The 13,840-nt window shown below is 40.9% G+C and overlaps 1 protein-coding gene across 1 annotated transcript; it reads left to right on the forward strand.

The window, feature by feature from the left end:
* LOC114354810 (ionotropic receptor 75a) lies at window positions 1–10,682 on the forward strand. The gene is made up of 15 exons (XM_028307378.1): window positions 1–163; window positions 441–607; window positions 1,715–1,847; window positions 3,003–3,098; window positions 3,830–3,909; window positions 4,186–4,313; window positions 4,847–4,904; window positions 4,980–5,095; window positions 5,484–5,692; window positions 7,398–7,445; window positions 7,931–8,115; window positions 8,288–8,426; window positions 8,783–8,945; window positions 9,609–9,797; window positions 10,496–10,682. The coding sequence occupies exons 1-15, from the start codon at window positions 25–27 to the stop codon at window positions 10,680–10,682; spliced, it is 2,037 nt and encodes a 678-aa protein (XP_028163179.1). The 5' UTR covers window positions 1–24.
* The last annotated feature ends 3,158 nt before the right edge of the window (window positions 10,683–13,840 follow it).

Below are 13,840 nucleotides of genomic sequence, written 5' to 3' on the forward strand. Positions count from 1 at the left end.
GGTCCAGTTGTTTAAACTGGGATCATGAACGTCCTAATAGTGTTTTGTTTGCTATTCAAAGGTTCAGAGGGACTGCAGCATGAAGTAGCAGATTTGTCGTTTGATTATTTCAAGTATAAAGATGTGAAATACTTATGTTTTTTATCCTGCGATAATGCCTACGGTAAAATATTTATTACACGACACTTAACTACAATTTAATCACCATAATAATTATGTGTATCAATTTTTTTACGTCAAAACTAAATGATATTGCAATATGAATGTATCTTGTATTTTAAAAATACATATTGAAATATGTGTTATTAATTTATAACATAACATTTTAATTAGCAAAATGGAGCTGGTATTAAATATCAGGGTGCATCAACTACATTAACGGTTCAAGTAACTGATAATAATAATAATAATTGTTAACTAAGTATTGTTTCTTTTCCTAGAAACAAAATTAATGCTCAACAAGTTTTTAAACACAAACGTAAGACTGTCAGTGCGAAGAACAGACGAATCCAATACTTCTTTGGAATGGTTTCTCCGGCAGTGGACCGTGCCTGTGGGGGTCATGTTAGATTTGTCTTGTAGAGAATCGCTTGACATACTTGAAGAGGTAAAAGTTATATTATATTTTCTAATTACGACATAATTACTGGGAGTTATGGCAGTGAGTAGCACACAATACAAGCTTCGAGTAGTTTAACTTTCCATCGGGACAAACTTGACCGTCATTGGTTGGGTTTTTATGGCGGTTAAGCCGTAGATCCTGGCTACACAGGATTTGCAGTGGTGGGAACGAGAGGTGGAAATAGTCCCGTAAGTTTCGAGTAGTGAAACATGTAAGGTATTCATGCACAACTTGAAATGACTTGGATAAAAAAAAACAAATGCGTATTACTTACTTAGACCGCTGTAGTTGAGGCGATAGCTGACAAGCATCTGCGAAGAGTTCTTGTGTGAAGACCGCGTCTTGGCTGGCGCAGCCCATCTGTAAAAGATACCGACAATTCGTGATATGAGTAGCAGCAGTATAACAAACTTTAGCTTGTTTACACTAATTTAGATAATATTTTGCAGGTTTGTTGACACATTTTCAAGTAAAAACGTTATTAGAAAAAGTTGTCAAGAGAATACGGATAAATTCCCTTTATGTTCGTGAATAATTAATATAAGCGCACCGAATCCTCCTCGATACCGCGAATCAAAGGAGCCTCTCACAGTCCATTTTGTCTGAAAGCCGCGTTTGTTCACCTTTGTCCTCGCATGTAACGGGGACATTCAAAATTATTACTTAACATTAACGAAAACCAAATGTAAATACATTATCCCCAATACGCTTTAGAGTTCGAACGCACAAATACAGGATTTGCCTCTGCAATGCAGTACCTTATTAATTTAAAGGTGTCATCATAATCTGATTATTCAAAATTATGAACCATTGTATAAAATAATACGCGGGAAAGTATGAGTACTACGGACGAAGGTACCTTTATTTATTTATTTATTTATATTAGGAAGACCAGGGTTTAAATAATTGATTATTTTACAATTAATAACACTTGATAACCACTTATAGGTCCCCACGGATAGAATTGTGGTGGATATTTAAAGAAATTATAAAAAACAGATATAATTAATATGGTACACGATACACCTAATGTTGTATTGAAGAGATAGCAACTATAAAACTGAATCTTTTTTTTACGAGTATGTTTTTCAGGCGTCGGAAAAATCATTGTTTGACGCCACTCACATGTGGCTTATGCTGTTGAAGCCCAACGGTACGTTTGAAGACACGTTCCAACGACTCAACCTCAGCGTCGATGCTGACATCGTCGTGGCGCAATATGACGGTGAGTGATTCTTATCAATTAGAGAAATGAATATTATGTTCAAGGAGTCTACCGCGGCTTTGTAAACGTGGAGTTCTATCTGTCACAGAAAGTCAGATGGGTGTGCGCCTCCGCTCAAAATATTCTTTTTACTGTAGGCATTTTAAAAGGTTTTATATTCTTAACATGAGAAGCGATAGATTCCTCTAAAAATAAATCAGAAATCTCGGTTGACTGAAAAGATGATGATGATGATTGTGGTTATGCTGGAAAACTATTTCAACGCGTAGGAAATTTCCCAAAACTAGTGTTAAATTCGCAATTAGAATACTCACTTGAATACATTTATTTAGGTTAGTAGTAACTACGCTTCGCTTGCTTTCGTAATAACATAATTTACAAAAACAAAGATTTTAGTCTTGCCTGAAACTTAATTGAATACTGAAATAACATCACTGGTTTGGTGTTTTAAAGCGGTAACATACTGTCGGTATTTTGGGCTCCAGCTCAATGTCATGTATGTCGTTATCTCTTTTGAGAAACGTGGGATGTTTAATAGTGATTAATGTCAGACTTCAAAAGGTTATTTTATCTAATACATATTATAGAACCAAAATAACTACTATAAGGTCCTACTTTTAGTCCATAAAACGAATTCAGCTATATCGTCACAACCCATCCTTTATCCTCAAGCCAAATCCTGCCGTGAGTAAGAGAGATGTTTGAGACAATACATCGAAATCGCTATTGGATAGACCCCTGATATTACTTCATTATGGCAAGGTCACGATCATACCCGCCTCAGTTCAAGGCTGTGTGAGGTATTAATTATCGCTGTCGAAGATCCCTCACAAGATAATTACTGTGTGTTATAATAATCGTTGCCTATTAATGTGACATGATAGTCTGAAATAAAATCGACTACTACGAGTCCAACACTGGAAAATAATTTTACGTGAATAAATAAACTAGGATTATTATTACCATAAAATTATTTTCGAATTTTCACAGATAATTACAGGTATTGCAATTAATTATGAATTATCAGTTTTAAACTATGGAATTTCCCCATTATAATAATGTTTAAATTATAGTAAAAATAAATAAACGAATAATAGCATAATTGAAACCAGTTGTAGTTAAATTATAACCATATCGTGGAATATACTTTCTCAGGGGAATGTCACCAGCTCACAGACGTGTTCAACTTCGGGCGCATCCAGGGAAACGACCTGGAGACGGAGCACCTCGGCGCCTGGGGACCTGGCACAGGCAAGGGATCCGTTAAAACGAATAAGTTTTATGGTTCTGTACCCAAAGGGTGAGAACGGGACCCTATTACTAAGACTTCTCTGTCTGTCTGTCACCCTCACCAGGCTGTATCTCATTCGACACGCAATTGACCGATTTTTTAGTATTTTATTTCGAAGCCCGATGTTGTTTGTTCTGTTTTATTCTTTCTGTCAGAATTACTTTTCTATTACTATTATATTACTATTTCATAAGTCACGATAGCCGAACGGTGAAGGGGTCGGACTGGCCGACTCGTGATCCGGGGAACGCGGGTTCGGTCCCCGCCGCGGCTCGACTATTGTGGTGAGCTCACTCGTGACACAAGCATATTTAGCTTAGTACGAGGGGCTAACGGGAGTATTAGTAATTTGTGTAATAACAAATCCCAACTAATATTATAAATGCGAAAGTAACTCTGTCTGTCTGTCTGTCTGTCTGTCTGTCTGTCTGTTACGCTTTCCCGCTTAAACCTCGCAACCGATTTTGATGAAATTTGGCATAGAGATAGTTTGAGTCCCGGGAAAGAACATAGGATAGTTTTTATCCCGGTTTTTGAAACAGGGACGCGCGCGATAAAGTTTTTCTGTGACAGACAAAATTCCACGCGGGCGAAGCCGCGGGCGGAAAACTAGTTACTAATAATCTTTTAAAAAAAAAAAATATGTGAATGCTTACAGCTGTCAGAATTTACATTTTCATATTATTTTCAGGTTTAGAAATAAAAAAGATTGGTTTCAAATATTACAGGCGTTGGGATTTCCACAATTTGACGCTTCGTGCTGTGTCAGTGGTAAGAAACATACATTTATTCATCTAATCCGCTGATTAATTTCATTAGGGAGTTCTAAGACAGTTAACTATCCCACGGGAATGCTCAACCCTCACTGGTTGGGTTTCAATGGCGGCCGAGTTGGATATCCTGGTAATGACTGAAATTAGATATAAGATTACGGGATAACTCATCTATGCTTGTCTTAATATTATGATTTCTGTAATTAAGTACATATTTGAATATTTTTACGTTCATTTAGTTTGAGATTTTTTATTCCTGTTTCATAATGCCTAGATCCTAGAAAAACCGGATGTCTTCAAACCAGAGATGCTACTGGACGTAAAATACACCCCTGGTGTCGCCGCTATGACTAAAATATCGGCGCAATTATTGAAGGCTCTGATGGAGAAGCACAACTTCAGGTAATATAATATTTTATTTGATTTCAGTTTCAGTATTTCAACTGCCTAATTATAAATTAAAGCACCGTAACTCGTACTTGACGTGGAAGGGGCGTAATGATCACCCTATTAACGAATAATACCTTCTAGCTAACTTCTTCTATAATATAGAAAACTCATCTTAAAAACGATACAGTAAATAGTTTTGTCATTTTCATTATAAAGCAAATAGCGCCGAACCGAAACTCTGGCTTTTTCAATTAGCCATGATGGCGCATTTCTATGCAACACTCACGTATGGCTCATGGTAATTTCAAAAATGCAAGCTCGTTCAGTGCACTAAGCCGAGTGCAGTTCCCGAGTCGTTTCCGCGGCCGTTTCCACCAACTTAACGGCAAGCGCTTCCTTCATACCATCTCCATCTTAAGACTTCTTGTGCAATCATTTTTGGGTAAAAAGTATTAGTTTGTGGAAATAATTTCTCAATAACCTTTCGACTGCAATAACAATAACACATTGCTATAGCGAGTTAATAAAGTGAGTTAATGTTTCAGGTTTAATTATACAATAGCTAGCCGATGGATTGGTGAGCCAGTGGTGAACTCAACATTGGTAAGTATTCTTTGGGAACAAATAAAATGATAGACAAAATAATTGTTGGCAAGGAAATGTCCCGTATTTTTGCAGACCGTGACCAACTCTCTGTACTGGCGCCAGCAAGACATCTCGTGCACCACCGCGAGGATCTTTCCCAAGTGGCTCGAGTGGGTCGACATCTTCCACCCTCCGGCTTCCATGCTTGAGTATTGAAGATTTTATTTGTTCCATATTACATTTCACTATTGCACAAAAACAGCATGTGTGTTAGGCCACATAGATCCTATAAAACTCATTCGGAATTGCGATTTGACATTATGCTGTCAACAGTATACATTATGAGACCCGTAACTATATAACTCAAAGGTGACTGACTGACTGACTGACATAGTGATCTATCAACGCACAGCCCAAACCACTGGACGGATCAGGCTGAAATTTGGCATGCAGGTAGATGTTATGGACGTAGGCATCCGCTAAGAAAGGATTTTACAAAACTCCACCCCTAAGGGGGTAAAACGGGATCCACGCGTACGAAGTCGTGGGCGGCCGCTAGTCAAAAGATAAATGCTCATTCCATTTGTATCCCTCAAGGACGAAATTCTACTACTTGATCCCGGACAAAGGCGTGGGCGAGTACGAGAACCGCTTCCTGACGCCGATGTCCCCCGGGGTGTGGTGGTGCTCCTGCGGCGCGGCGCTGGCCTGCGCGCTGGTGCTGGCGGTGTCCGCCGCCTTGGAGGGCCGGCCCAAGCCCGGGTTATACGCCTTCTTTAGTGTGGTCGCTGCGCTATGCCAGCAGGGTAAGACCGCCTTCACCAGTAGCCTTATCACGTAACAAAACTTCAATGACAACAAAACACTCAATTGCGATCCTATCGTTCTACAAAAATGACCCTTGTGAATACGGATTTAGAACTGTTTTTCAATGGGACGACGTAACAAAACTTCAATAACAACAAATCGCTGAGTTGCGACCTTATCGAGTAATCGTTCTATCGAAAATGACGCTTGTGAATACGGATTTAGAACTGTTTTTCAATGGGATGACTTCTGAACGTCAGCGAGATCTTGACTGTCAAAATACGTGAAATAGGCCACAGGGCGACAGAAGCGCGACAGCAGCGCGACAGCGGCGTTTTTACAATGTGATGGTAGACATCCACTGTCACAAAGAATGAAATTATCGGCACCGCGTTTGTCGCGCTGCTAAAGTCACCTAAATGTGAAAGCGCTCTAAGTAGTGGTCATAAAGCCACGATAGCCGAACGGTGAAGGGTTCAGACTGGCCGATTTGATATCCGAGGAACGCTGGTTTGAACCCCGTCGCCTGACTATTATGGTGAACCATTTGTAACACAAACATATTTAACGACGAGGGGTTAACAGGACTATTTTGTGCAACACAAATTACTAATATTCCTTAAAAAAAAGTAGAGGAGAGATTGCATACATTGTGGTACTAATAACTGCCATTACGAGATTTATTTACGGGCAATACTTTTAGCATTAAGTCCACTGATTGTACACCGTTTGTGCAACAAAGTGTTTAAAAATATTTAAAAGAAACGTTATAGGAGTCGCTATTTTAGAACTTGAATGAAAACGTTAAATTATGATTGTTTTAAATGCATTTTTATTTGAAGAGTCACATTAATTCTGACTATTCTGTTCTGCGTCGCACCACTTCAATGTGTAGTTATTAGTTAGTTAGCAGTTTAATAGTTCCCGCGCCGGAGTCTATCGAGCATTTTAAACTTTAAAACACTTAACAAGACAAAGCACTCTCGCTGAAGATTGTCTATTTTTTAACAGTCGCCGAGTTATCTTTGGCGATAGGGGCGCATTTTGTCTGCATTGTTGCCAAAATAGACGTGGATATAAAGTAGGAACATTTAAACAAACATTGCTGGTCCGATAAATTACGTTAAAGCACTAAGCATATCTTTAGTTTCTCTGACAATTGCATTTAGCAGAACGGTAGGTAACAGTTATATTTATTACATTTTTATGTACCGATTTAAATCAATCTCAACACGACATGACAAGTCAGTTGTAATATTAGTCTATTACAGAATAAAATTAATCGGGTTAAACTAAGACACAAACTAAACCACTTGCTCTATCTTAACTTAGATAGGGTGTTCTAAATAAAATAAATTAGGCATGATGGTCTTTGAAAACTACTTTTAGTGTGTCATTGTGAATTATGACAGATTATCGTCCAACTCACTGTTGAACTATAAAAACCTGCGCGTGATAAACGAGCCAACTGAATCTGTTTCCACTGTGTGGCCGTTGACCTTATTCGGCGAGTGTCGGCAAATGCGCTCTACCTCCTTATCTCCATTAATCCCATCTATTAAGCATCGTCGAGCTGCATCTTACATTGTTCCTCGACAAGCTATTTAGCACTCGAGGAAACTGTAAAATTTTACTGTATCTAAAATTCCAAAGATTCTGTGATATTAGGAGATGGAAATGTATTTGCATGATATGTTTTTTCAGCATACGAAGATGGCGTTATCTTCTTGGAAGAAAGGTTTTCAAGTCAAGGTTAGTAGAAGCGATCTATTTATAGTCAATTAAAAGGGTAATAAACTTGATAAACGTTATTTGAGTTTCCGATATACGTATGAGTGGTTGGGTATCAGAATTAGCCCCACTGCCAGTTCGATTCTGGAAACTCTTCAAATGCGATGATTTGCTTCCTAATTTATATAAATAGATCTGAATTTCAGATTGGTTAATCTGGCTTATTTTCTTCGTTTACATTGAAAAGCTCATCAATCAATCTTTGAGTTTGTAGTAGGTATAGATGGGTCCCTTTTTGAGTGCATTAGTATCGTAAAGTTCAACCGCGTATTTCGTAACTACAACTCCCAGGGCGCCGTAGCACGCTGCTGGTGATCGGGCTGACGAGCATGCTGCTGTACAACTACTACACCAGCAGCGTGGTGTCGTGGCTGCTCAACGCGGCCGCGCCCAGCGTCGCTTCCATTGACGCGGTCATCGTTGTAACACTTGTAACATACTCCCAGGGCGTCGCAGCACGCTGCTGGTGATCGGGCTGACGAGCATGCTGCTGTACAACTACTACACCAGCAGCGTGGTGTCGTGGCTGCTCAACGCCGCTGCTCCTAGCGTCGCCTCCATAGACGCGCTAATATCCAGCGACCTTGAGCTGGTCTTTGAGAACGTTGGCTATGCGAAGGGATGGCTTGCTGTGAGTAACAATAATTGTATTGTTGTACTCAATATTATGTTAAGCATTGTTGCTTAAATCAACAGTAATTCTACTATATGGAAAAACTGGTAAATTAATGTATAACGATATTTTAAATCAGTATTATCTATTATTCCTCGGATCAAGTAGCTTAATTTTTATTTTATTGCAGAACCCTGGATTCTACTACTTCAGTGGCTTCAAAAATCCGAAAGAAGATGAATTACGGGAGAAGAAAGTGATTCGAGCGCAAAGAACTACACCTATCTTTCAGTTGCCTGAAGACGGCATGAATCTAGTTCGCAAAGGGGGTAAGATTCATTTTTATTAGCAAGTTGAAAGGGCAATGAACAGGGCACATAGTATACAGAACTGACGGCCGATGGGGCAGCAAGGTGCTGGAGTGAAGGTCCCGTACCGGAAAACGCAGCGAAAAAACATTATATTTAAACGGCAAAATTTCTGAAAATACTGAAAGCACGACGCGTCATGCCCCATACCTACTAGAACGAAGGCGGCAAGCAAGGAAGGTCACTGTTTTGATCGCGCTCGATGTGTTTGCCGTGTCGCGTCACTGACTTAGGACCCCACGTAATCTTTTAACCTTACTAACGTTTCAAGATAAACATCATTTGCTGAATCAATCGACGTTATGCTTGGTCTGCAGTGTACGCGTACCACACAGAGCCGTACACCGCGAGCCAGGTGGTGGCGCGCTCGTTCGAGGAGCGCGAACTGTGCGCGCTGGGCTCGCTGCAGATGATGCCGCCCGCGCCCGTCTATATTATGGCGCAGAAGCGCAGCCCCTACGGACAGTTCTTCATTTGGAGGTAGGTCACAAAACCACTGCTTCTTATTTCTCTCTTCATTGATCTTTCTGATTTTCCTGTACCTAACTGACGTTTCCTTTGTCATGGAACTCCGTGAAAATGGAATGATAATGCAAATTCCGTAGCTGGAAGTTTTCTGACTAAATTGTCATTGTCAGATGTACTGCGGTGATGTTAAAGGGTGGCGTTTTCTTATGTTGAACTGGTAACCACGACGACATAAGAGGGTATATAATATGTTACCGTCTCTAATGTTACGTTTTTTTTTTCTTTTCAACGTCACTACGGCAGCGTAGCGTACTAGACGTGTTAACCTGCTACGGCGGGCCGGGGGTCCTGTTGTACCAGGGCCGCGAGGAGAAAACCTCTTTAAAAAACAACTGGAGGAGGCAATTGGGGGTTCCCTCGAAGCCAGAGAGCCTCTAGCCTGTGGCGGAGCTGCGGACGAATATCCAAATCGGACTCGCGGCTCCGTTTTTTGGGATCTGATGGAAACCGTCAGGTTTTAGTAGGTTTTAGTGGGTAGGCGCCCCGCCTTTAGTGGGTAGGCGGGGAGAGTCCCACATATCCCACTGGCCGTCCCAATCGACCAGTGGGTATGCGCAAAGCATTTCCCCAAATCTATGTTTTAGTTTCATGGTTGAAAACACATTTTGTTTCCAGCCTAATGCGTTTGTCCGAGCGCGGCCACTACACGGCGTCGCAGGCGCGCGTGGGCGGCGCGATGCCCGCGTGCTCGGGCCGGGCGCCGCGCGCGCTCGCGCTGGGCCAAGCTGCGCCTGCTTTCGCGCTGCTGGCGCTGCTCGCCTTGCTGGCGCTGCTCATACTGCTGCTCGAGATACTGTGGTTCAAGTACGTAGCTGTTGCTGGCAGTTGCACCAGGCCTGTTCATCTCCGCGAGTTTACATCGAAAACAAAACACGCACGATGGCCCACCTACAGGGTACTATTCGACAAGGCCTCACATACGAGCGAACATTGACTCACGCACGCGTATTCTTGTGTATGATGGAAGAAAATAAAGAAAATGGTGTACTAAATACTGTGCAGTATTTAACTGCCTAAATAATAATAAAAACACAGAATGTACTTTTTTAAGTTGCCTCAAGACACTGAGAGGTAAATAAGTAGTTAATATTATTCATGATAATTCATGCTAAATCATGTATTTCCTCCGCCATTTTCCGCAGTTTGGCACCTCACGTCACATCATTTTACCGAAGTCAGCCCTATAGCTTCGGCGCAGTGCCGATCACTGACGTTTGTCAACAAAATGGTGCTTGACTCTTGAGACAGGCTAAATTACACCATATTGTTAATGACATTGAGCATACATTTTTTTAAATACCTTCGCGAAGTAAAACTTCTGTACGTAGTACTTATTATTCTTCTGTGGTTGCACCAGCAGTCCTCTTTGATACAAATGGGCCAGGCGGCGCCCGCCTTCGCTTGCTGGCGCTGCTCATACTGCTGCTCGAGATACTGTGGTTCAAGTAAGTAGGTGTTGATGGCAGTTGCACCAGCAGTCCTCTTTGATACTAATGGGGCAGGCGGCGCCCGCCTTCGCTTGCTGGCGCTGCTCATACTGCTGCTGGAGATACTGTGGTTCAAGTAGGTTACTGGCAGTTGCACCAGCAGCCCTCTTTGGTACTAATGGGCCAGGCGGCGCCCGCCTTCGCGCTGCTCGCCTTGCTGGCGCTGCTCATACTGCTGCTGGAGATAATGTGGTTCAAGTAAGTATTTGTTTCTAGCAGTTGCACCAGCAGTCCTTATGATACTAATGGGGCAGGCGGCGCCCGCCTTCGCTTGCTGGCGCTGCTCATACTGCTGCTCGAGATACTGTGGTTTAAGTACGTAGCTGTCGCTGGCAGTNTTGCTCGAGATACTGTGGTTCAAGTACGTAGCTGTTGCTGGCAGTTGCACCAGCAGTCCTCTTTGGTACTAATGGGGCAGGCGGCGCCCGCCTTCGCTTGCTGGCGCTGCTCGTACTGCAGCTCGAGATACTGTGACGTAGCTGTTGCTGGCAGTTGCACCAGCAGTCCTCTTCGATACTAATGGGCCAGGCGGCGCCCGCCTTGGCGCTGCTGGCGCTGCTCATACTGCTGCTGGAGATACTGTGGTTCAAGTAAGTATTTGTTTCTGGCAGTTGCACCAGCAGCCCTCTTTGATACTAATGGGCCAGGCGGCGCCCGCCTTCGCTTGCTGGCGCTGCTCGCCTTGCTGGCGCTGCTCATACTGCTGCTGGAGATACTGTGGTTCAAGTACGTAGCTGTTGCTGGCAGTTGCACTAATATTAATTTTAATTTATATTAATATTAATTTACATTTTTACCTGGACGTACCTGGATACGGGCAGCGCAGGACTGGTCGTTATAGGCCTTTGTCCAGTAGTGGACGTCATTTTGCTTAAACGAATAAACATTTTTAGACCTTAAAGCTTTTGTTCCTTACTTCTTTTTTATGCATGATTTATTTTATCAGAAACCCACCACAATACAGAATACAGCCCGCTTTAGTTACCCGTAATAGTAGGCGAATGTACGTTAAAAGTTCTATCAACGAACTCTGTGTTCCCGAAATCTGAGGTCTTAAACACACAACGGGCAAGCTTCTGGGAAAGTTCGCTCCATCATAGATCGCATCTGCATCCCTTGAAAAAAAAATACCTACAAGACCGACCGCCGTGTTCAGTCAAGCCATGCTAGTGTAATAAGAAAACATTTCTTACATTGATATGTTGTGGAGAGTACCTATTTACCCAGTTGGATGTATTAGAAAATCTGCTACAAAATGCTATACAGCCACGGCGATTAACCTACAAAATAACTAGCTATTTAAACGACTATGTAGTACTGAAAGTACGTAATATATCAAAAAAGCAATAAGACTTAGTACTTTACCACGTAAATTGAACATTAAACTTCTTGAATTCTGACATAACTTTTCTGCTTTCAGAATCACGAGGAACCGCTCTATAAAAAAGCGATCGCGAAATAATCGCGCACATAACGCACAGCTCCGGCTGGCATAATTCAGAACATAAAAAAACAATAAGGGGATGTTTGACGGGACGTCTTGAGCGATGGGCTTCAGCGAAGCGAGGGTGGCAACGAAAAGTGCGAAATAACTAGGATTATAGTTAACAATAGTTTGCCTTGATAGCAAATTCGAAAAATTTCAGGAATTAGAGCTAGCTAGGACTTAAGAAAAAAACGTTTAGGAAGAACGCTGCAACCTTTGAGCTTTGAGTAATTGCAATGCTTTAAGCTAAAAAATGTTTTCATAAATGTGTAATTACGCTTGATATTAAATTTTAATTGATTGAGTGCACTGTAATGTAAGGGTAGTCAAATGAACAATTAAGCGCACTCTCTACAGCAGTGTGAGCTGCATCAGTACATAGTTTTTTAATCTCAAAAGTCTCGCTTGACTCCTATAACTTGGCGACCCCACGTTTAGCGATCAAATCGCGTCCTTATAAATGACGCAATCAATCCTCGTTTGCCGGCGGGCCGCGCTGCACTAATACTTCACCTGGAATAAATTCAATTAAGCAACGATAAGTGTTTTATTGCCTCCATTGACCCCATCCATAAACCTTGAGCATCATTTCTCACTTGAAAAAATCTACCGTCTCAAGTGGGACTCGAATCTATGGCGTTTCACTTGCCGGCTGACCGCTCTGACCATTGAGATTTTACGTTTAATAAAAATATTACGATGTTTTCTGTGAATAAAAGTTTGTGAAATAAAAGAAGCAATATTGAAAAATCTAATTTGGAATCCTGTAATTCTGTTTAAAATATTTTAGACTTATTTTACCAATAAGTATACTCGTATTATAAATAAATAAATAAATATCCTTGGACATTTTTACACTGCGCCTCTAGTCCCAAACTAAGCAAAGCTTGTACTATGGGTACTAGACGACGGGATAAACATACTTATATACTTTTTTTTTTGTAAATACATACATATTATACATAGAAAACACCCAGACCCGTCACAGAAATTAAAATTCATCATTTCAATTTCTGCCCGGCCGGGAATCGAACCCGGGACCTCTCGGCATAGTAGTCCGTTCTGAACCACTACACCAAACGGCCGACGATTATACATTACTATTAGAGCTAAAGTTCTTGAAATTAGTTGAAAGTAATTCTTTGCATAATTTGTTTTCGGCTCATGATTAAAACGTCGTGCAGTATATTTTGCAAGTTCTAATCATGGGCCACAAGTTAATAGAAATTTATTTTTCTACACAAGCGTTTTAAAATCATCCAACGGAACGATTAAGAGTTAGTTATTTCACTTTCGTCTTTACTGCCAAAAAAGGGAAAATACCACGAAACTATTATAAATTGGGCTCTTTCTTATTTTTGCTTTCAAAATTGACTGGGTATCACTTTTCTATCCGGTTAAAAGGAGATTTTATGTCGTGAAAATTTCAAACGCGCAAAACAAAAGCGGATCGCCGACACTGTGATGGAGATATTATTTAAAGACGTATTCATTTTGAGCACACCCGCATTTGCATACAGATGGAAACTGTCACATTCATATTATATTACTTAACAGACACGAAAAAACAACAACTATCTTATTTCTTCCCGCGTAGAGTTCAATATCGAGGCGACTTTCGAAGTTTGTAACGGCTGTGTAGTTATTTATTGCGCGGTTAGTCTAAGGTCGAAGGAGTCAAACTCCAAATTTATTTATTTGTAGTTTGAGACGAGATATTTTTTGAGAAACAAACTCTGAATAAACTTTTAGGCGCCTTGTGGCAGCTTTTGTGTTCTTGTCCTTTAGATTAAATTCTAAAACAGATTTAAAATTATTTTATACCAACTAATTCTTATAAAAGATCTAACAAACAATTGGTAATACTGTTTCAC

Source organism: Ostrinia furnacalis, unplaced genomic scaffold (genome assembly GCF_004193835.3).
Source record: "Ostrinia furnacalis isolate ACB-3 unplaced genomic scaffold, ASM419383v2 OfSCF2163, whole genome shotgun sequence".
NCBI lineage: Eukaryota > Metazoa > Arthropoda > Insecta > Lepidoptera > Crambidae > Ostrinia > Ostrinia furnacalis.